The following is a 24,748-nucleotide window of genomic DNA, read 5'->3' as shown; positions in this document are numbered from 1 at the left end:
GAATTGAAAAAATTCGGATAGTTCAAGTACAGAAAACTGTGAAAACATAGTATGTTGAAATACATCGAAATACAGAAAAACAAAATATAGAAAGGTGAAAAAACGTGGTACAGAAAAATCGAGAATCTGTATATGGTTCAATATTATCAAGAGAAATTCTGAAGATTCTACAATTTGGCATTCTATTATATGTTCCAACCTTTCTAATCTTTTACCTCTCCATACTTCGACTTTCACCTTTTTTAAAAATTCTTTTTATCTTTCTATATTTCTACCCCCAATCCGTCGTGGAAACGAGAATTCGTCTCTTATCGTCCGTTTATCCTGCAAGACGAGGTTCTTTGTGATCGAGGTGATCGACGGGTACCTAACAAGTCCGAAAAACGTATGATTCAAAGATGCTTTTTCACAATTGATTGTTCGTTTGAAGAGAACGGTTTCATTTTTTCAACATCAGTCAAAGAACAGACCCTGTTCGATATATCGAGGCGTTCTTTTTTCCCGTAACATGCGGGATTCAACGATGCGGGCTGGGTAATAATTGTTGATCATGCCCTTCCGGATCCATCCATTTTTCGGTTCACTCGTTTCACTTCAATCGCAGGCTGTTCAAACCCGACGACAATGTAACGAAAAATGTGCCCCCTTCCTCAATTCTCGTCAACTTCAGGTCAAATTTGATTAGGTTAGGTTAGGTTAGGTTAGGTTGGGGGACCAGCATGTGTTTACAACTGTTACAAACGGGGAAAATACATACCTATAGATTTTCGTGCTGTCTTCTTTTTGACGTCCTAACTGATCAGACGCATCGATCATACAATCTTTGTATATAGTGCATTCCAAACGATGTATATGAAATATCTTTTCCGCTAGTACCCCGTTGTTGCGTTGGAGACCTTGAAAAAAGGGGGCTAATACCGTGATTACAATGATCCGAAAGTTTATATGTACGTATGATAACGTATACAACGTACGTGGCGACCGGAGAGATGAGAAGAAGAAGAGGAGGCGGTGGTTGTGAGTTTTGTCGTTGATAGTTTAATAGAGTTTGTGGGACGGCAGTGACCCCTGAATATAACGCGCCATTAAACTGTTGAACGGATTGATAAAGAGAGATACATACTCGTATTATTCTATTTATATCGCGTCCATACGTGAATAGATGATACGTACGTTCCCGTCACTTACCTATTATTCCTCAATTTTCTTCTTCACCGTCACGCGATGATACGCCGTGTCCAGTTACTACTCTCTGTCGTACAGAGTTACGTCGCGGTCGGTGCGACAATCAATGCAAATAACCTGTCTATGGTTCGTATGGTGTACATAAATTTGATCGTTGAAGTTCTCCCGCGATCATTAAAACATCGTCTCGTCCTCGTCGTTGTCGTATAATATGTGTTGGAGGATATGTAGGTGTGACAACGACGACGACGACGACCATGATTAATTGGCTATCGGAACATTGACCAGCGATTTACAAATGTATTTTTACGCATTGTTTCTTTTCTTTTTTTTTTTTATTACTAATGTCATTATCGTCACAGTTCAAACAACTGCTCGGCAAATTTTTAAGCATACTTAGGCATCGTGCGATAACGGATCTAATTATAACGAGGATCAAACATATATATACGGTTGTTTCATGTCATATATATAATTCATATCTCTTTGCAAATAATGTTAGATAATTTTGCGTTTATAAAATTGTTACGATGAAAAAAATCTATCTGTTATCGCAACGTTGTACAATTTTTTCCTTTATGAAATACAGTTTTGTTTTTATTACGAGGAATAAAAATGTTTCGTATTAACACACACACACACACACACACACACACCTATATGTACTAAAAATATGACACACAGAACGAAAAAAAAGTCGAGGTTGTACATGAATCAACCAGTTATATGTATAGACTGCAATCTGTTGGTCGGCGATAACTCGTGACAACGGAAACTCGCGACGTGTGAATCATATAATGATGAAACAAGGCGTTCGTCAAACGTTTCAACAAACTCGGGACTGCAAGTTTGCCGGGATTTTCCTCCCCCGGTGGATAGATATTACTCTGGACTTGGGTGTAAATTGCAAAGAGGACGAACCGTCACGTTTCCTGATACCCGGCTGTATATACACTCATCATCGTGATATCGTATGACCTCGATCTTTTATCCCATAAAATTCTCGCCGGAGGCGTTTGTCGTAAACCGGAAACCGACGCGTTGCATCGAAACCACCATTTTGCACTCTCCGGTTGTTTTCTTTTACGTACCGTACTTGCCATTTGCAATCCATGCGCAAATTACGCGATTATTATCGGGTAACGGAATATCGTGTGGGAAGAGAGTAAAATTCTTAACGTTGATGTAACGACTCGATTTTTTTTTTTTTTATTGCATAAAAAATGGTTACTTCGCAACTATATCTAGGATCGTATCGAATTGAGTAATCTATTTTTACAAAGTAAAATGTATATTCACAGATTTTTTATATTAAACTTCTTCTTCAAAGGGGTTCAGAAATTTTCAAAACAATGACTTTAGTTTCGATATTTCGTTACTTGGGACGATTCTTTGGATCTTTGTTACAATTTACGTCTTTTTATGCAAGATACTTGTAATTTTTTTGCATAATTATAACAGGAGCGGTAATCGATTAAAAGTATAACTATGATAGTGTCGAATATCTCACGTATCTACCGTGGCACGGTGTACAAGTTCAATAACTCACGTGGGAGAATCGTGTGTTCTAGAATAAAAGTGGATACATAGATATTATAATCGTCGTAACGCGAAGAGGGAATTATTGCTGCACTTCACCGAGCAAGAATATTTCCAACGTATCATTACCAACATTCTCCATCTGCTTTAACGGGGGAGGAACAAATCGCGCAATGAGCTGTGCAATTTTTATTGCTCGCTTGTGCTTTCTTCACTGCACCGAGCAACATCTGCCATTCTTTGTTCCTTCGTTTCTTTTTCTTCTTCTTTCTTCAATCTTCGTTATCGCGCTTCACTTGCTGTCTTCTTCACTTGATTGTGTATTATACAACGTGTCGTTGAAACAGAGCCAATTAATTATTATTTGCTATAATTTTTGATATCTTGATTTCATCTTTTCGATAATATTCATGTTTGCCGGGTGTCTTGATCTTTTTTTTTTTTTTTTTATTTATTTCAACACACGTACTACGTGCCTTAATACCTCTTTGTGGTCAATGATGACTGCATGAGAGGAAGTCAGCTGAACTGGTCTTGCATTGTATCAACACATTTGTTCGCAGACTCATTCACTCGACGCGATGACGCGCGACTTGAATACCTTTTATTGCAATAAACGAACGTACAATTTCCACGTATTTTGTTTCGTTCGACGAACTTGACCAAGGTTTTCATCACGTAGTACGGTATAAAAGATTTCATTTCTTCATTTCTGTTTTTTTTTTTACCTCGGTTACTATTTTTCTTTGCAAAATTTCTTCGAATAATTCCTGATCTGTGTATAATAATAACAACAATGTACAATTTGAGCCGATTTGTCGGATACTTTATCTTTCTATTATTCGTTTTAACAACAATGTATATGTATAAGTAATGAAAATTCTACTACATCGGTACGACGAAGAACGGACGCGTATACTGTGTTTCTCGTTAAAAGCGTAGACTACACGTTTTTACTTGTAATTCCATGCCCACCGTGTCAATAATGTTCTCCGAATGTATAATCAAACCACGTCATTGTAACGTGTAAACTTGAACGAAAGGAATAATCCCTATTTGAAAGTTTTTTTTCTTGTTAATTTTTCATCGTTGCTTACCTGCCCCTACCGATACTGAAATATCTTGCCAAGTGTTACGAAATTCTTGTTTTCTCTGTTATAACACGTTGTATGAAATTTTGTCGTTGCAGCCGAGCTTCCGGAAAAAAAAATTACGGCAGCGACGCGATAAATTAATCAACGCCGAGGACAAAGGTAGGAGGAGTTTTAATTAAAGATGGGTGCGCGACAGAGCAAAAGGTCCGTGGACATCACGACGACGCCTAAGAAGGACGGTATTCCGGCCGAGGGAAGCGTCGCGGGGGATGCGGCGGCGCCTGGCGATGGTAAATTAGAGAGGATCGAGGAATCCGACGGAAAGCCGACCACCAACGGCACGGCGCCTCATTCCGACGCTGTAGTCGACGATAAGGAGAAGGAGAAGGAGAAGGAGAAGGAGAAGGAACAGGACAAAGATAAGGAAAACGACAAGGACAAGGACAAGGATGAGGACACCGAAAAGGTCAGTTTTAATATCAAGTTCCGGGTGGGATATATTCTTCCCTGTAGATGCTGCACGTACCGGGACGATATCTTGAAAATTTGAAAATGAACCGCGCATGCGCCAAACAATTGAATCTCATTGGTCGGCGAAATCTTCCTGTAGCGATGTTCTTGTCTGCGACGCAGGCGTGCCAACTTACGCAAAATGTGTACGTTTGAATTTTCAAAGAGCGCGAGCATTGAATTCCGACCGTTCTTTGAAGAATCAACTTTTCGACCCGATATTACAAATGCTTCCCAAACCTTTTCGAGCCGCTGCCTCAATTGTTTCAGATTCTAACCTCGAAAATTCGTATCAACTACGTCGCCGGTAGAAATAGTTCGACAGCTGAAAACCCGGGATGGTCAGCCTGCAACGAACGGCTCATAAAACTCGCGCATGCGCGGTTGATTTTCAAGTTTCAAGAGATTCTCCCGGTATATGTAGTGGAAGATGAAAAATCATATTATCGGGTATTCCATTAGAAACTCGTGCTAGGTTAATTCGGTTTTTTTTTCCTCCTTAAAAATGACAAATTGCCGGATTAAGTAAAAAAATAATCGCAATATTTGCACGTCATCTGTGACTGTGATGTTACGTAGTGTTGACATGTCGGTGATTGCATTATAGTGTTGAGACTAAATGAATGCTAGTGTTTTGTTTCAATTTTTTTTCGCTGACAAAATAATTTTTTTTTTTTTTTACCCACTCAAACGAAGATGAATCTCACTGAATATTCGAGATTATGGATTTTTTTGCCTAGGAATAACTTTGAAATAGAATTCAGTACAAAATATCGCGAATCGTTCGAAATTTTAAATTGTGAAACAATCCAAAATCGGAGTGATGAATCATAATATTTTTTGGTTGCTGGATTACATGATTTTGTACACGAAACTAGGTAGAAATTCGTGCTAAAACGAATATCGTGTCAAGTATGTGTGATTTTCAGTTGACTGAAGTTATCTGCTCACGTTATTCCGTGAGTGAAGAAAAATTATAGAGTCGCGGGATGTTTCTCGAATTCGATTCGAGTATCACATGAAATATAAATATACGCGACATTGAAATTCGGTGTTGTTAGTCTGGTATTTAATGCCTTAATTATACTCATTAGAAATTCATGAGAACTCGTTACACGGTATAATGCCAATAAACATCGTTGGCTGATTGCGAGTGTGTTTTAGCTTTGATGACGCAGGCTGCAATAGACTGACCTAGGCAAAGCTGCAGCGCATAGACCGGACTTATATCGTATATATTTGTGTGTATTTATGTCTACGCTTGTCCGTGCGAACTTTCGAATGAATCATAGGAGATCGGTTCGACCAGTTTTGCGCACGTGTTTCTCGGGTTCAATTGCATGCGACACCGACAACGAGTTTATAGCAAACACACGCGCTCAAAGAATATCGCGATTTCGATCGCGATCGACGTTTTAATCGGTCCGAAAAGGAATAAAAACGACATGATTATACGGGTGTATTATTTTTACATATTTGTTTAGTCATTTAATTTATTAATACGTATAAGCGATATCTGAAAATTTTACCATTTGTGAGTTGTTAAAAAAGAAGGATGGAAAGAAAATTGTAGATGTACGAGACATTCCACATCGAAGCAGTCTACGTGTGACGATAACAGTTGGCAATTTTATTTATTTTTAATTATGGTGTGGAACGTAGAAAACAAATATCATCTTTCACTGAGTTTTAGATTTTTTGGACCATAGGTTTGATTTTTACCGCTTCCAAAAACGCGAAAACACAATTTTTCAATGAACAGCCTCGGTCGATTGGTTGCAAATTTTTATCTCATGAATTCTTTGTTGAGTAACGAAAATTTTGAGACCAAGACGGAAATTGACAAGCTTTTTGGTTCAGAAGTTACAGGCGAGACAAGTAATTAAAAATAGAGAAAATCGGAATGAACATAAATTTGAGAAATACAAAAATGTTGCCCTGTTCGTTTTTTTTTCTCACTTTTCAATCGCTTGTTTCGTCTGTCTCAAAATTTTCGTCTCTTAACAAAGAAATTGATGTCAAAAATTTGGAGCCAATCGATCCGGCGCTATTCGTTAAAAAAAAATCGAATTTTTTGGGAGCAATAAAAATCAAAACCGTGGTTCGAAAGTCCAAAACTCTGTGAAAGATAATTTTTTTTTACACTGTTTTCGTACATTACACTTAAAAATGAATAAAATAGCGGATGGCGAGGATCTCGGACGTGAGTAGCTTCGGGGTGGAATATCTCATATAACATAAATATAAGCCGCGCTCAAACAGCGAGAGAAGTAATCGTTGTGTAAACTCTTTGGCTGATTAGATTCGTCGCTGAATTGTGAAATCCTGTCACGCGCCCGTATATACTCGTCGACGTGTGTCGTCTTCGAGACGATCGTAAAAAAAAATTCCAAGACTCTCGGGATGATTGTGTGGATTCGAACGGTCACGAGCACCATCGGGTGAACCTGCTCGTATGCTTCACCTGTGTAACAACTTCGTTCTGCAGTATCAATATTTGTATTTTCTCATTTATTGCACGCATTAAACGAATCATTACGTATAATATGTCATGGATAACGATAGTTACGTCGACGATGCTAATTTTAACCGTTGTGGGTTGTCTTTGTCTTTCTCCTCTTGTCAGTTTCAATAAAATTCATTTCTTGAATCAGAGCTGCTTCCATACGTTGTTGCATTTACATTCGGTCGGTTTTCTTTGTTATTATTATTTTTAAAGTTTTCCTCAAACCACTGTGCTGAATTTAGATTAGTAGGTAATGAAAACGAGTCAATCGTACGTCAGAATTTCGTCGTGATTGATTTCTTTTTCTCTTTTGTACCAGTCTGATTAAACCTCGTGATAACCTACGCGTGGTTAGCTGTGAGGATTAATCAGTAAATTGAATAAAGCTTGTTAACGGTACCTACGGTATGCGCCCTGAGAAAAAAAATTAAAAAATATATAGAATAGTTCAATTTTAACACACCGATTAATCTTCATTGATGTGTACTCGCAACACGCTTCATTCTTAAGATTTTTAAACTTGTTGGCGAAAGTTTAAAGAATTTCTTCTCTTCTTTATCAATCTTGACAAACAAGTCATTGATTCGGCATTTATTTATCTTACGTAATGTACGTTCGATCCGCTTTGTAATGCTGGAAAAATTTATGATCGATTTTGCAATTTTTGTAAAATCCTCAGCGAAGGTACCGCGATGAAAAAATAAAAAAATAAAGCACCGAAGCAGGTGCCTCTAATTTTTGACGCTCAAGTTAGTAACGTTGACGTAACGAAACATCTTGGAAAAAAATCATTATTGCACAATTTTAGACTGACTTTCAAGGAGCTGGCTTTCAAAAATAAGACTTTTTTTCCCCCTTATTGTGGTTTAGTAAGTTAGAGGTATTACTAGATTTTCAAATTGACGACTTTTCCCAAATACGCATCGTTGTACTTGGCAACGTTCCACCAACTTCATCCTCGTCTGATTTCTCATTCTCTTCTCTTATTCTCACCTGTCGCCAGCTCGTTTTTCCGCACGTTGAAAATACGCATATTATACATATACAGGCATACAAACGGCACGGTGCTTTGTCTCCTGCACCAGGTTTCAACTCCCAGACCCGTTCCTATCCTGCTTATTTTTAATTTCATTCGACTCTCGTCCGCAATCTCATAAAAATCTCGGCAGGTGCTCCCCGTGTGCACCCTGAAATATATCCATCACGCGTTTTATGCTCACCGTCTTCCCCAGCCTTTCCACCTTGGCCAACGCGGGACTTTTATCAATTTAACTCCGCCGCACGCGCCTTGCCGAAATATATTAACTCGGGCACTCCACCTGCCTCCAGATCTCTCGATGCAGGGTGTGACCTGCGGAATCTCGGTGCACGTTATACGTTGGTAGGTGAAAAACCGGTAGAACCGGAAAACACGAGGATAATTTTCATGTTACCCATACATGTCGGGGTTCGTACGGAAATTTTCTACGTATATACCCGTGTATACGTTTAAGCGAGAAACACTCGGTGGAGAGTTGATTTTATTTATTTTTTCTTTTTTCCTTCTTATTTTACAGACTCAATTTTGCTCCAACGTTGCATAAACTTTTACCGTATAACGCGCGTTTCTCTTAAAGTAATTCTCGACCCGAACAATAAAGTTCGTGCAACTGTTTGTTCGTGTTGCATGGTAGCCATAATTTACACTACGTTTATTCGACTCTGCAGATCGTTCGTACTTACCCTGTGTTATCATTATCGTCGTCGTTGTTTGTTGTTGTTGTTGTTATTATTCGCGGGAGTGGAATCTATTGCCTGAAGTTTTCACACTGCATTGCATGGGAAAATTATGCCGAGTGGTATTGTGTGTATATATTATATATAATTCGTCGATTTGAGATCAAGGAGAGTTCCATTAGGAGACTTCCAGGTCATGGAATCGAGAGAGAGAGAGAGAGAGAGAGAGCGAGAGAAAGGGAGAGAATGAGAGGAGAAGAGGGCTAGAAGCTCAGCTGCCGCAGCTGTTTTATTGTAAGCTCAGTAATTTGTCAAGTGCACCGTCTGTTGAATAATGCCCGGTGAGCAGTCGTAAGATAGGTTTTCAATAATCTAGCCCGATTATTGCGATGTAATGTTAATTGTTGTTGTTAGAAACCAATCGATTGGAAAAAAAAACGTAAAAATTGAAGGAATAATTCATTTCCGAGAAATTTATATATACACATGTTTTACACGAACTACAAGTTTTCGGGGTGGCTGATTACGAATCTGAAATCGTATTTCAAATATTCAAGATGGCGTATCAAATATGGAGGATGAAAATTTCGAATTATTTCGAATATGGAGAAAACAAACTGTTGACGGGTTTTTGGAGTCGCTGACAACGAATCCGAAATCAGATTTTGAAAATTTAGTACGGCTAACCAATAAGCGATCCCAAAAATCCCTGCGTATAGTTTTTTTTTTGACCAGATTTGATTAAATTTGAAATTTTGGTCGCCCATATTTGATCCGCAATCTTGAATTGTTGAAATCCGATTTCAGATTCGTAATCAACTACCCCAAAAACCGTGGAATGTTATATATTTAATAAAAAGTTAATAACGATGCGCGACTCGAAGGGGGTTAAACGGTACACGAAACGACGTGGTTTACAGATCCGCAACACACTGGTGTACATGGTCGTCGACGAATTAATTGTATCCCGAAAGATCGTGAGAAAGTCCATGGCAGATATTTAATACGATATCCATGGACATCCTGGAGCACAAAGAGCCGGCTGATGTTGCGGAGTCGAAGCGCTGAGCTTTTAACCGAGGCTTCGGCTTCGTTGTTTCGAGGTACAACATTTCAACACGCAACGTACCTCGAAATGTCGGGGAAAAAGAAGAGTAAAAAAGTCGTTTATATTTTATACAAAATTTGGCCGCTTTGAATGCGTGTCCGTCGGGTTAAAGCGCTGCTGTTTCATATATCCGTGCGTGCGGATAATTGCCGGTTGTCTATCGGCCGCCACGCGTTTCCGAGATTTCTCGTAGGTACCTGTAACGCATTGTGTTTCATCCTGCGGCACCGAAAAACACTTCAATCTCAGTTAACCATTGCCAGTAGTATTATACCCTACGTATTTAAAGACCCTAAAAGAAAAAAAAAGAAACTCTGCTCGCGCAACCATTAATTTTCCATTGTTTAATTTTTTAATTTCTTTTTTTTCTTTCTCTTTTAGTTTTTCAGACCTTCTGTTTTTTTTTTCAATTTCTTCTGTAATTTTCTACATTTTTTATAGAAGGGGAATTCGAGACTCGTTATTGATCATCGAAGAATCGTTAATTATCGATGAACGAATTCCATTGAAATAATGTGTTTTCTGTCATGGGAATTAGAAATGATTTTTGAGGTAACAAGTTCGTTTATTATTTTTTTTTTTTTTTCTTCATCTCATTGTCGAGCAAACAAATTGGCTTAAACTGATTTTTTTTTTTGTACATCATTATGTATTTCTTGAATTCGAATTGAATTTGAATCAAACACAGAGCTGATAAGCAGCGAACGAGTTAGGTTTTAGTAACTTGATAGAACTGGGAAAGTGTCAGGGAAAATCAGGTCCTGAGAACCCTGAAAATGTCTTGGAATTTTTTCTATTCCAAAAATTTGTAACCACTCTGATTTTATGCTCTTATACCAGATCCTTTTAAGAAATAATTTTGGATACATGGTAGTGCGCTAATATTATTTTTCGTCAGTTTTAAAAATAACCTATGATATTCGCGAATATAACGTATAACTCGGTCCGGAATGATTGGCTTACCTACTTTGGGGCATGAATGTTTGAATGTGCATTGTGCGAGGTAAAAAGCAGTGTTTTGACAGACGTCGAGAACAAGCCGTCAGTCGGTCAGTGAGACGTCACGACACACGTATAGGTAAGCTGTAGAACTACTCTTACGGCATTATCTCGTGTGTTTCTCTTCTTCAGCTCGTAGTTTGCCACTCGGCAAACGGCTCTGCGTTGTCTAGTCGGTTACATTGACAGACGAACACCCATACAATTTTCATTATTCATATATAATACATATATATATATATGTATGTGTGTGTGCGTGTATATTGCGTGCTATTTGCGTAATATTGAAATAAAACGATGCGCGTAAATGGAAACAAAGGAGTTTTCTATTTTTCCGACTTTTCTTTGTCTCCATTTCGCTTTTCTTGTTCTGTTTTTGGGTTTCTTTTTCCTTCGTCTTTTTCATCCTCTTCTTCCGTCCTCTCGTTATCGTTTCGACAAAATGTCGCGACCAATCGCCAGCTATAAGAAATTATTACCGTTGTTACTTACGTAGATATGCGACAACGCGCACGGATCTTTCTTGTCGTTTGTCCTCCGCCTATAAAATCCTCTCGTTTACCCGCTTGTTACGTGCAGCGAAACCTAAAACGAAGTTGATTCAAACCTATTTGTAATAAACAGTAATTATTCCTGTCGAGACAATTTGTTATATATTGTAATCATTTAACTACGCGTTTAGAATATGAGGAAGAAAAATGTACGATGTGTTTTTTGTTTTACATTTCATATCGCGCTTCGTTGATCGAACAACGCGTGTACCTAATTAAATTATTTACCTAGCCGCTGATGTTAATTCAGAATATTTCCTTGTTGGATAAAATTATCATTGAACGTATATTGTACAGTCGTTGCTCTGACCTGAATATCAATTTATGATAACTCAGCAGTATTGAAGAATCAAGCGTGAAATAATAATTAGTATATATTAGGCATATATACAGCACTAATTGCGTTTGGCAATTTATCATCTAATTGTGTGTTTAGGTAGTTATTAGAAGCAAACTGTCCAACTGCGAACAATGCGAAACATAGCATTAATTAATTTTTCGATGTCATTTCATTTCGAAAAATTTAATACCGAATACGGCGCTTTGGACGCTTTTGTTTCACATAATTTGTAGGGAATATCGTCGGTCGGATGTGTCGTCCACACAATCGAACCGACCGCCTTAAATATACACTGGAAGAGAGAACAAAGAACGAGAGTATATTTATAGAATTATACGCGTGTGTTTATCGTATGTATCATCGTTGCATGCACGCTGCACTCTCCGCAAGGACGCTGCTGTTTCATCCACATTTATACACAAGTTTGTCGTTTTTATGCTATTTTCGAAGTGTGCGTGTGTGAATAATTATTCAGACACACCCACACGACTTTATTTTATCGTATCTCTGCACATGCGGCGTGTATTTTTACCCCGTTGTCTCTTTTTTTTTTCTTTTTTTCATCATCTTTCAATTTTTATCACGAGTTGTGTTGTGTTCGGTTCACATTATATTACAATTCAACGTTTATAAAAGTACGAATCAAGCGAAAAGTCTCACGCTATTCGACGAAGCCTCTCTCTCTCTCTCTCTCTCTCATCGTCAGATTTGTTCAAAATTCGTTTCAAGTTTAATGACAAGATGATACGCAAGTGGAAATTGTCATTGCTAGAGTGCGGGATATGCAAATACAAGGTCGGCAAGGTTGTATAATTAGGCGAGTTATACCTGTACGGTATTTTAATTGTGTACCAGCAGTTGGTGAAAATAAGAGACGACAAATTCCACTCTTGTTATTCAATTCACATCCGGCGTATTAAGTATTATTTTCCAAAGGTGAAACGCACGCGTTACGCGTCATTGTTCACGTATCGATTATTGTATATGTAATATCGTTCGACGAGCGTAATTGTTACTATCAATTTCGATCACAACTAATGGGAGAGAGTGGAAAGTTGAAGAAAAAGAAAAAAAAAAAAAACATAACGCGCACGTAAAAGGAAAGATATGTTATTAATAATTACGCACTGGAGAAGAAAAATTCTATAGCTAAGCGATAATGAACTCCGTGTATTATGTATAATAAAACGCGGCGATGAATATTTTACTATTTTCTTCTTACACAAACGCTGTTCGCGAGAATTCGCCACGCGTTCGAGTCAACGGTTTACTTTTGCGTTTTTCACCCGCCGTACGTGTAAGTAATTTATACGTATACGCATGGATGGGTGTAACAACAGACAGGAGTGTAAACTTTTTTGCTCTTGCGGAACTGGAAAAAGAAAATTGAAGAAAATCAAGAGTAGAAGAGGAATGAAAAATAGAGAAATAGGGAGAATGAAGCTTGAAAACAAAAAGAACGGAAACGAGCATAAACGACTAATGTAAAAAGTGCAGGCTCTGTACCCGTGAAGTTACAGAGAGGGGAAAATATTACCGCCGCGCAATTTCCTAGCTAGCAAAGTACACGAGTCCCGTATTTCCCTCCGTGTGCTGCACAGGTTTCGTATTATATGCATATGTATATATATATATATATATATATAACGCACATCCGGTAGATTTATGTTTCAAACCATGGAAGAGCACTGGCTGTATACTTGAAAGGTCTTAACTGTTTAACGGAGTTGCGTCTTCTGTATACGTGCCATGTTGTATATATATGTGTGTGTGTATATATGTATGTAAGCGTGTGTACAAGCGTGCGATGCAAGCGCAGCTTTCGCGATTTGAAAGCAGTCCGTAGCGTGTCCGAGGTGCCGAATTGATTTCGCAATTCCAATTTCGCGGGATGATTTCTTCGGAGTAACGTTTCGTGTGCTGCGTTGCAGGCTTCTCACCTAGCTGGAGGTGAATGGATTGAAGAATCGCGGAGTTATTATAAGTTTTTAAATTATATTTCTTCCGCAATGGTTTCACCGGTTTCTGTATCGTATGTACATTGTGCGGACAGATTTTGACCGAATTTTTGTTTAAATTTGAACGAAATGTATGCATACGCACACACACGCGACGCACAGAAAAGTAGAAAAGCCAGAAATGAGGCTAAAGCCAGTAATGCCAATTTTTGCCACGAATCTTTCGTTACGCTTACGTTACTAACTTCAGCCCGATGGGCATGGATTGAAAATTTAAAGAAATATTGCGTGATTCTTATTTTGAATCGAGGGTTTATTAATACGTACACGTGTTTCTGGTTTCTTTGCATGCGAATTACTATAGCATCGTAATATTTGGTCAATTTTGACGCACGGATCCAGGAATACTATAAATACTGTCTTTTCCCTTTTCTAGGCTTGTGTAAGGGCTTGAAATTCACCAAAAAAAAAAATGTAATCGATATTTGCAAATCGCATTAATCGGACATTCAAATTTGACGATTTTTTAGTTACCGTGTGCACAGTGAATTGCTAACGACCGAACGGTTTAATACGCATGCGCTGAAATTCGAGACCGAGAGCAGTTGTTTTGTCAGGATGACCAACATTTTTGAGGTTGCATACATCGCGGCGACCTGTCATCTGAATTTACGAATATCGGTCAACCTGACAAAACAACTGCTCTCGCTCTCGAATTTCAGCGCATGCGTATTAAACCGTTCGGTCGTTAGCAATTCACTCTGTATATAATACTCTTAGTCACATTTCCTAGTCTTATTCCTTATTTAATTCGTTCATTCCATTCCGATGTGTTTCCAATGCTTTGTTGAGTACGGTATTCTAACCTTTTTTATGTGGTCCTCTGTAATAAAATATTAGAATAAAAAATAAAACTCTACACTTACGTGTATAATTATGATTCGCTAAAATATTCGCGTTGTCCTTTTGTCGGATGTCGTGTCTTTCCCGAGCGTCGCGTCGTCTCGTCGTTTCGAGTTTCTTATATATTTTTTTTTCTTTCTTATATTGTTTCTTTACGCATGTCCGTTGTGTAAATCGTCACTCGCTTCTCTTTACATCAGTACTGACACGAGTACTCTTTAACAACGGATAAGAGGTGGTGTGATACGCGTGTAACTCAATACTCTTCAACGCACCAGCCGAGCCCAGTTCGATAAAACGCGAGGATAAAACGACTCGGTTACAAATTTCGATCGCCGTTTTTCATACACATGTACTGCCAATTTTAATATACAGCGTAGGATCGTTGTGTCTAATCTGACTCGTCGTCTTATCATTCGTACATACATACGTAAATGCTTATGCGTATAAAATTGTATTAGAAAAATTGTGTCTTTTAATTTGTCAAGATCGCGATTGTAGATTACAAAATATTGGAATGTTGTATTATAGATTCTAAATGTATTGCTATATTTTATACGCTTGATTTTGATATCGTACGGCAAATATGGTTTGGAAAAAAATCTATCTAGGGTAGAAAGGTTGCTATTTCTTTGTTTTTGTTTCTTTATTTTACTCGGTTGTCGTTTGACCCAAATTTTCGGCGAGGGTATAACTAGGTTTAATACCAAATGACCGAACAGACCCGGTCGGTGGTGGACCCTTTTTGACGTTGAATTTCGGGTAGGTTTGTACAAAGTAATTTCCCCCTATTCAGTGCATTTCACGGGTCTAATTTGCATGCGTGTAAACTATGTACGTATGCATGTATTATACACGGCGTGGCACTTTAACGGCGGCTCTCGTTCCCTTGAAGGGAGGAAAAGGAAGAGGAAGAGGAAGAGGACGATGAGGAGGAGGAGGAGGAGGAGGAGGGAACGCGACGCTTTTTCGAGGGTCATCAGTATACACGAACAAAGGCAGGGAGTGGCCCTAGGGTTAGGAAATTTGGTTCGTCAAATGGCCTTTCCTTAACGACCTTCAATTCAAACTGTTATACCGCTATGCATATACCTTATCCACTCGAGTCTCGTCCGTAGGAACTAAAAATTAGAAATTGAAACGACGTATCTTTTATATTGAACGAAAATTCGACGTACTAGAAAAATGAGAAAAATTCACTTGGTATTATTGTCATGAGTAAAATTATAAGGAACGATATTTTTTCACGAGGAAATGTCCATGTTGTTTATTTGTTCATTTATTTATTCTCGTCTTTTTGCGGGTGCCGTTGGTATTTTGATCGGAAAGTTGAAAATATTTGTCTTCGTGGATTCTTTAATTCAGGACAGATTGCGGTAAATATTTCGTTGTTGTCGTTAATTTGCATCTTAGAAAACGATTATATTCCATCGTCTTTTTAATCTACGTTTTACGCGGTTTGTTCTTCTCCTCGGTGAATTGGTAAGACGCCTAGAGAGCGTTGTCCTTTTGATTAATTAGGAAATTATACGTTACGTCATTCGACCGTGAATGAAATTATAGCAATATTTAGAAATTTTATTAGCACAAGTTTGTGCAGAACGGAGAAAAAAAAAATGTTTTCAAGTTTTCCATCGTTGGTTAAAATTTTTTCGTCATCGTCAGTTTTCTTGAATTATTAGAAGATTGGAACTTTTACGTTGAATGTAATTGTGCTATTTTTTTTCTTCTCACCGTCTCACACAAGTTTATGTTCTTTGCGGAACGACGATTAAACCGATGAATAAAAATTGCAATTCAATCAGTCCGAAAGGACTAAGTCACTCAGTTTTTTATCTAGCGTATCACGTTTCGTTCGATGTTAGGAAGCTATACATCCGAAGAGCCGTGACATTCTTTACTTTTTTTTTTGGCTCTTTTCTCTTTAATCGTTCCTTTGATCCTCGGGCGGCGGCCAAGCGCACCTTAATTAATGAATATACAAGTCCGACGTGAATTCTTCCTCGCCATTGTCTCTGCTCCACGATACAATTACACTCTGTATACTCCTCCATACACCCGATAGGAACGCAATGCTTAATTTCAGTTTAATTACAAATTAAAATTGTCTCCAAGCGTTATATTACTACGCCGGCACGCTGCAGCTCAAGTACCGCAGGGAGGGAGGGATGTTTTTAAACGAAGCTTGTATTACACGTCACGAGATGAGTCATTTCTCAATAACAAATTACGAATAGCCGAGTACGAAATTAAAATGAGATAAATTCTCTGACGTAATATTTATCCTGTATACACGTATTATTACGTTATAAGCGTCTTTTGTTGAGTGGTGACAAAGGGAAGATGAAGAATATTTAGATGTTTGCTCAGTGGAAAAAAAAGTGAAGCAAGGGGAAGACTGAGGGGGCGACCGTATCTGAAAATAAAGAGGAAAATACAAGACGTTGAGGACTGTGGGCGGAATTACCTTACGTTACTTCACATTACGTTGCGTTACGTTATATTACACGTCATGTCGTATTGTGGTTTCTTATTTCTCGAAATTATCATTTTAGCTGTCTGGTACATACGAGTAGCGTAGTAACAATTATCATTATTATCCTTGTTGTTATATTATCAGCGTAGCTTGAAATAAAAAAAAGATCCGGCATATGCGTGTACAGGGTGTTGTTTGTTGCTTCGTATCGCACTGGTATCGCCTTATAATACACATATATTTGACTTGTCTGATGGCAAAATAAAATGAAACCGTAACTGTAGATACCAGAACAAATAGATCGTGACTCGATTTACCCTCGAAGGCGATTTTCTTGGGAAATATTGAATCTCGAAGAGAGCAAATCGAAGGAGATGAGAACATTACGATGTTACGAATTATTGTTAGATCAGGAGGAGAAGGAGGAGGTAACGTAAAACCATGGATGACGGATGAATTTTTTTATTTTCTTTTTTTATTTTTTTGGTACTTGACGCTAAATAACTTTTTCTCGAGATTATACGAAGAAACAGAGGGGCCGTTAGGGTGAAATGAAATGAGCCGCTCTCCTCATTCTCGACTAAAAACTGTTGTCGGTATAATAGGTGAATTAGCGAGAGGTTAAATTCCTCGCATGTTGGGTAGCTGTATACATCCACACATGCGGCGATGTTAAGAGGCCAATTTTTCGCTCTGCGTTTTAATTGCCGCGTTTTATTTTATTGTGTCGCCTCTTTACGAGGTGGATTACACGTATTTCGTTCATTCTTTCTCTTATAATCATCCCGTCGTGTTATAACTGCGGTAATATTTTCTCGTCAATTTTACATGAAATATTCTTTTTCTTTTTTTTTTTTTCTTTTTCACTCCTGCATAGTCGCAGTCGAGTTTCTCGTTTAATTGTGTATAATTGCTCCGTGGACGTTGTTGAAAACACACGCGACCCGGGTGATTATTATTATCTTTTTTTCTTTTCAACTTTTCTTCTTTTAATAAGATTTTTATTCCGTCGTTCCAGGAGGAAGTCAAGGTCGAAGATACGAGACAGGAATCATCCAACACAGATACTCCGGCGGTAGCCGAAGAGGCCACGACGCCCACTGATGGCAATACAACACCGATCAGTCCAGAATCCGCCACATCTCCCGACAGCAAGGATGCCAAGAAGAAGGACAAGGTCTGTGTGAACGGATAAAGTTACTATAAGTTATAAAGTTAAAAAAGAAAAGAGAATGAAACAAAGTTGGGAAATAAATGTCAGGGGTTTTTGCGAAAAGTCAAGAAATCGTTTATTATGTATTATTTTTTTTTTTATTTTCTTACAGATACGACAAACAATTCTTTTTAAGCTTTAGATAAATTAGATGGAACACAAATATTTTTTGTTAATACGTGTATTTTTTTTTTTTTTTTTTATCTATTTGCTGAAGATTAATTTATCCGAATTGGTCAGAGAAAATTATGAAATCTTTGTTCGAAAAACATGGAAAAGTCGAGGAATTTCGCGATGGAAATTTAGTGGCCATTCTCACTATTGTGTTATAACGCTGAGAAAATCTTCCAAGTTATATATTACAGTTTGAATTTACAATTACGATGAGTTTGCCTAAGTACTACACGTTAAGTTTGAAACCGTTCGGAAGTTTGAGAACGATCTCTCTGCGTCTGCAATGTATATAAAGCAAAGTTTTCACTGACAAGATGAGACCTTTTTCTTTTTTTTTTTTTTTCTTTTGCTGTTGTTACAAGTGTATACGAACGTTTTTAAACTTTGGTAATTTCCGGTCTGAAAATTGTATAGATACGCATTTATGACTCTGAAATAAGGCCCTTAGTGGAAAAATTGATGACTTTCACAATCACATAGGAGAAAATTGTTTGAAACTTGATTTCGGAAAGTTTGAAAAACGCATTGTCTCTTTTTTTCCATGAAAATTGAATCAATTCTAATCGTAACTCCGTTGTTGTTGAAAATTTTCTAACATCTTTGTCTCTCCGTTTTACAACTTCGATTACAGAAGAAGAAGTGGTCCTTGAGGTCGCTCAGCTTCGGCAAGAAGGACAGGAGCAAGACTGCACGCGAAGACGCCCCAAAGAACGGTGATGTCACCAAAGAAGAACCACTTGCCGAGGTAAGTAATATTACGCATCTCGTTTCGCAATTTTTTACCCCGTTAATCTTCAAGTGTCGAATTCTCTTGTCGACAATCCGTGGGTGTCAATTTTTAATTACTGTTTATAAAAAGCAAAAAAAAAAGAAAAAACCTTTTCCGATACGACAACTACACCAAATGCAAGTTTGTCTTTGGAAACTTGCTGCTAGGAGCGCAAACAAGGAACGATCGAGCATTTTTTTTTTTCTTATCCCGTTGTTGTCTCTCATCGTTCGCAGGGATTCTCCTGATATTCGAATAATTTCTCTCATCTCCACCCGCCTCTCTTTCTCCATCATAAAATACCTTCTATTACATTACATGTATATGTACGTATAAGCGCGAGGATCGTGTATAATATTAAAGTCAGTCAAGGATCCAAGGCAGGCAGGCAGGCAGAGATCCTTGAGGAAGAAAACGTACGCTTGAATCCTGGGCGTATATTCTACCGCGGCTCTGCCTGCTGCCCGTTCGCTAATTAGAAATTATCCTTTCACTTGGCCTGGGCTGCGCCCGGAGCACGGTTAGAATCGAGCCTCGGGACTGCCTCCCGTTATTAAGGATCAATTTCTACTCTGCTCAGCCTTTCTGCCGGCCTGGACTTTCGGATTGAAGATTAATGCTCATAAAAAATATATTAGCCATCGAATGAAAACACCAGTTAGGATATACAATGATTGATTAATCGACGTTGTTCCGATCGACGATTATCTCGACACAGACAAGGATACTTTTTTCTTTTCTTGTCTTTTTTTTTTTTTGTTATATTTGCGTTTCTTTTAACGCTGGTTGTTCGAACACAAATATTAGTAACTTGTGAGATTAGATTACCTGCCGTAAGTTTTTATCCATCGCATCGAAAATTGTTCGATAGTATTCACGCAGGACGCTCTTCGACATCGATTATTCGCTGCGTAAGTACGCTATTCGAAAATTCTGAATCAGCCTCGTTCCTAGGGCTTTCCCCTAGCACGGTTCAACGGTCCATACTTCCCGGATATTCAACCACAAAACCCGTAAAAAGGCATAAATTGTCGGTGTCACGGGTCGGAAGTCTTTCTGTATGTACGATGGGTTTTACAACGGAGGGGGGGGGAGAATTTTAAAAGTAAATGTAGGTACCTACCTGTCGTTGTTCGGCGTTGAAAGAAGTCACCCGATGAAAAGGGGTCTGCGTTACTTGCACATACCGGGAATAATATTATGAATTTGGTTTAAGGAACAGAGTTGTTATTATTGTTTTATAGATATACGTATATGTATATATTTTTTTTTATTTGCCTTGGAAAGAGTAAATTTCAATCGAGTGCAAGTAATTAACCGTGAACTGAAATTGCAAACGTGCGAGTATGATAATTGCTGCAGGTTCGCTGACTCTGAGAGTTAGTCATTTGCTCGCTCGTTTGTTTCTTCTTTTTTTTTTTGTTTTTTTCTTTGGTTTGTCCGTATCGGATACAACGCTTTTTACAAACTACACGCAAGCGCGTTCGGAATACACCGGTTAGGTTGACAAAGGGGAATTTACCGCTATTCCTCTCCACACGGTTGAAGCTAGAATGATACAGGCAGGTATGACCACCACGACCACCGCCACCACCTCCGGACTTGACGTTACACGAGAACTCGCGTTAAGAACGAGATCCAGACGCTGCTGACCTTAACCGTATAATCGTTATACCCGGTAGTCGTGGTCTCGGTCTTGCATCTTTGGTGATGACATCTGATCCTCGACGATCATCAATCTCGAGGTTCTCTCGAAATTTATTACACGGAACGATGCGTGAAGATTGTCTTTTTGTTTATTTATTTATTTATTTTTATTTGTGTTTTTTTTGTTTTTATAATTCTTATTGAATTATTTTTGGCTTCTTTCTCGCTCCCTTAAATTCCAGAAACGTGTTTTGACTTGCGCGGGTTCGAAATCTTAAACAGTCGAACGTTATGTTGACTGATACATCGAATCTCCTACCTTAGTCAAAATTATATTGAAAATACCGTAAATGGTTTGAATTGCGAATCGGGAAGTGTGAATTTTGAAAAAATCTGCCAAAAATTGTTCTATAATATTTGCATAAAAGTCTATGAGGTTGAAGTTGGTAACGTTACTTTAACGATTTATGTTTAGGAAAATCGTTACATACTTCGCAAATCGAGGACTGCCTGAAATTCAGCTAGACAATTATAACAAAGAAAACATGTTCGTATTCATATTTTGAAAAGCCAATTCCTTGGAAGTCGTTCTAAAATTGTACAAAGATTGATTCCATGACGTTTCTTCACGTTAACGTCACTAACTTCAACGTGGTAAAAATCTAGGGTACGTTGAATCGAAGAACCTGTGCAGTATAAAAATTCTCTCAACTTCTCAGTTCGGGGGTTCGTTCGATTTTCGTTTCCGCGATTCACCGGCGATGAGAACGACGTCAACGACGACGATGCAACGTCGCGTCCGGCCGTAATGAACCGGTTTTCGTTTCTCTCTCTCTTTCTCTCTCTTTTTATCCTCCCCCCTCTTCTCTCTTTCCTTCTTTTCTCGAAAGGCGCAACAGCAACAGCAGCAGCAGTCCTGCCGCACACGGTTTAGTTTCGGCCTGGTTTTCTGGTTCATATACTCAATGACGTAACGACGAGGCGCTGCTGCACCGAAGAGTCGGACGCGACCCTACGCAACCGATCACTTCGTTCATATATACCGGTCTAACCGGTCTTTCATCTCGGCTGTAAAAGAAGCTTACTCAGTTTCGCCCGATTGGGCATCAGCTTTTTGTCGAAATACTTTTTTAATTGGTATAACAATAACGATCTCCTTCTTTTTCACACACTTTCGAAGAATTCCCTTGGAACATTTCTCGACGACGAATAAATAATATAATTTACGAGTTTCCTGCGTCGTAGATAAGAATTTTACCGCAAGAGAATTTCTCCAGTTCTTTCTTACCGTTGATTCGGAATTCGCTCATCATTTCCTCAGGGTTGTATGGTTTTTATTTCAAGTTTTGAAAAAGTAAAAGAAAAATGAAATGGAATTAATTTAAAAAAAAAAAAAAGAAAATAACGACGATGTTGACGAATGTGCAACATCGCGTATTCGCGTCGTAATTTCCCAGCTCATTTTGCAATTCCGAACGATGCAGAAACGTATTTATTGCCACTCTGTCTGCCTCGCCTTGCAAAATTCCTCGCAGCTACAGTCGCGGATGAGCGAGCTTGGCGGAACCCGGTTCAACGTTGGACGTGGGACGAAATGCAGGAGTGCGACTCCGACAACGGGGCATCGTGTCCTACGGTAGTAAAGTCACGGGTCATCACGTTCCGTATGGTCTCTTGTACTCCTATGCACAACCAGTGGAGAGAACCATATGGCGCAGGTGTTTGTCGCCCTCTTATATCCTTGCCTGTCAATTTGTCGGATATGCCCTGCATTAGGCAGAAGCACGATTGATTTCGTGTACGATCCGATCGCTTGGAACGAGGAAACTGAATCTCTGGTGATTGAAAGCTTTAAAGGTACTAACTACTCGCATCGCGGGTTCAAGGAAACGTTGAAATATTTGGCTGGCATGTTCCAGAGGACAAAGGCTCGAGCATCTCGTCATGGATGAGGCTACTTTTAATGGTATTCGGGGGGTGAAGATGAAATTACTAACGAATGAATTTTTCTTATCCACGGAATCGTTTCCATCTTCGATATCCTCTTTTAAGGATGTATTGGATAAATGATCCTTAATCTCGGTGTCTTTTCAACCATCCCTTCACCTGAATCCCAGTGTATATAGAACAATATACGTAATTACCGACTGATCAGTCTCGAGGGTAGAAGTAAGAGAATGAGAGAACGAGGGATCGGAGGAGTTAAGGAGTGGATGAAATCTGGCAGTCGGCCAGTTGGGAGTGTTCCTGATGCTCGACGACGAAAAGACCGAGTATATACAGAGAACAACCCGTCTCTGATATCGACACGCGGCGGCTGCTTTTCGAGATTTGAAGTGGAGGAAATCGTTCCTTTGACGCGCCGGTTACAAGTGGATTAAACGAATTATCTCCCCGATTTCATCCGGCGGTTTCTCCGCCGCGTCGATGTTACGCAAAGCAAACGATCGCCGTCTTTCACCCTTCTTCGTCTTCGTGTGTTAACCACATACTACCCAGTGAATTGCGGTATTTGTAGACGTAGATCCCTTCGATATTAACCGCATTCGGTAGCGTACTTTAACGATTTATCTTTACAGGGTGCGTTGGCGGGTGCGAACTACCCCAATGGCGTGAATTTATCACCTTTGAAAGTATCGTCTCTGGTTATCTACCCTCTTCTTTTTTTATCGTCCTTGTTTCACGCGCGCAAATGCTGTCGGTTATATTTTATCTCGCAGAATTTATTTTACAGTAACGTGTTTTCAAAGTTCGTTGTTGAAGTTGCTTATCAAAAAAAAGATAACAAGAAACAATTCGGTACTTTCGCTTCTAAGTCGCGTTGCCCAGAGTGATCTTCGTAGTTCAATGTTCACTGCTTGGAGATATTGGGTGTGATTTCACACGATTGAGATTTCGCACAGAAGGGATAGAACCCTAATTCAATTGAAACCGACCCTTCGTAGTACAGCGTAAAATTTGCACGCGAGAAATCACGAGGAAAAGGGGAACGTTGTGCAACGCGCGTTAGCCTTCGGCGTCAATTTGTAGCGAGATTTTAATCGGTGTTGTGGAGATATAGTTTGGACTTGACTGTGTCGGTTAGATAAAAATGAAGAAAAATGAGCAATCGTGTAAATTGTGTTAAAGGTATCTGTAGCATGGATTTACGTTTTACCGAAATCTTTGGGGAAAGTGTTTGAAAAAATGAACTTGCAATTTTTTCTGTGTTTTGCAAATTTCTATCATCTGATTTTAGCCAAAAACAACATTGTCGGTTCAGGAATCTTCATTTATTTACCACGATCTGCGTTCTTTTTTCCTCTGTTTATCTCTAAATCGAATCCGTGACCGTCGTTACCTTTCTCCTGCTAACATGTCATCACTACGCGGTGTGATAATTGAGGCGGAAATACGTCGGTCTAGATTATCGGAAACCAGTTTCCGAGCAGCGGTACCACCGGTAATATCCTCCGAGTGGGCTTGCTTTCATTCGACAACCCTTTCCTCCTTGTCTTTTATACGTGCACTTCTCCCGGATGAGCCGTCGCCCAGAGAGACAGAGAGAAAGAGAGAGAGACGGACGCGCGGTGACAAAAGTACGCTGCAAAATCGATCCCCTCATACATCCGAGCTAGGGAAACTATTCCGGAAATTGCGGACCGAGATGTGTATTCGTTGGATGTGAAGGTGTATCTGATTCCGGGGCGAGTAATTGGAAAAGAGATTTTCAACGGTGTGTATTTTTGGTTTCCTTTCACCGCGATAACTGCCCTCCCTCCCCCATAAAACGCGGAAAGGAGTTACTAATCGGCAGTCCAATTCTTGGCTGATTCTCGGAGACTCGTTGGAATCCTTTTTGCAATTTTCTTCATTGATGAAAATTTTTTTTATAATTTTTAGTCGGGTGAAAATTTTAATTTACGAACCGAGGGTTTTCCTTTGGATAATAATGAAATTACCTGCAGCCACGCGGCTAAAACGTTTTGCTCATTTATTGTCGAGCTATATGGACAGTGTAGGTAAACTCGGTGAATATTCAACTTCCGCAAACTGCGAAGAAAGAGCAACTTCACCGTCA

At 38.9% G+C, this 24,748-nt stretch overlaps 1 protein-coding gene across 4 annotated transcripts in view; it reads left to right on the top strand.

Moving 5' to 3' along the window:
- Positions 1-24,748, top strand: part of LOC124179008 (A-kinase anchor protein 200-like) — a 103,422-nt gene that overhangs the window by 55,836 nt on the left and 22,838 nt on the right. For all 4 annotated transcript variants that reach the window (XM_046562931.1, XM_046562932.1, XM_046562930.1 and 1 more), the window contains 3 exons: positions 3,914-4,284; positions 17,904-18,062; positions 18,904-19,017. In XM_046562931.1, coding sequence (XP_046418887.1) covers positions 4,000-4,284; positions 17,904-18,062; positions 18,904-19,017 — 558 coding nt within the window. In that variant the 5' untranslated portion in view covers positions 3,914-3,999. The remainder of the gene's footprint in view (positions 1-3,913; positions 4,285-17,903; positions 18,063-18,903; positions 19,018-24,748) is intronic.

This window comes from Neodiprion fabricii, chromosome 3 (assembly GCF_021155785.1).
Source record: "Neodiprion fabricii isolate iyNeoFabr1 chromosome 3, iyNeoFabr1.1, whole genome shotgun sequence".
Classification (NCBI taxonomy): Eukaryota; Metazoa; Arthropoda; class Insecta; order Hymenoptera; family Diprionidae; genus Neodiprion; species Neodiprion fabricii.
The sequence above is the reverse complement of the archived record's forward strand: the minus strand, read 5'-3'. Positions and strand labels throughout refer to the sequence as shown.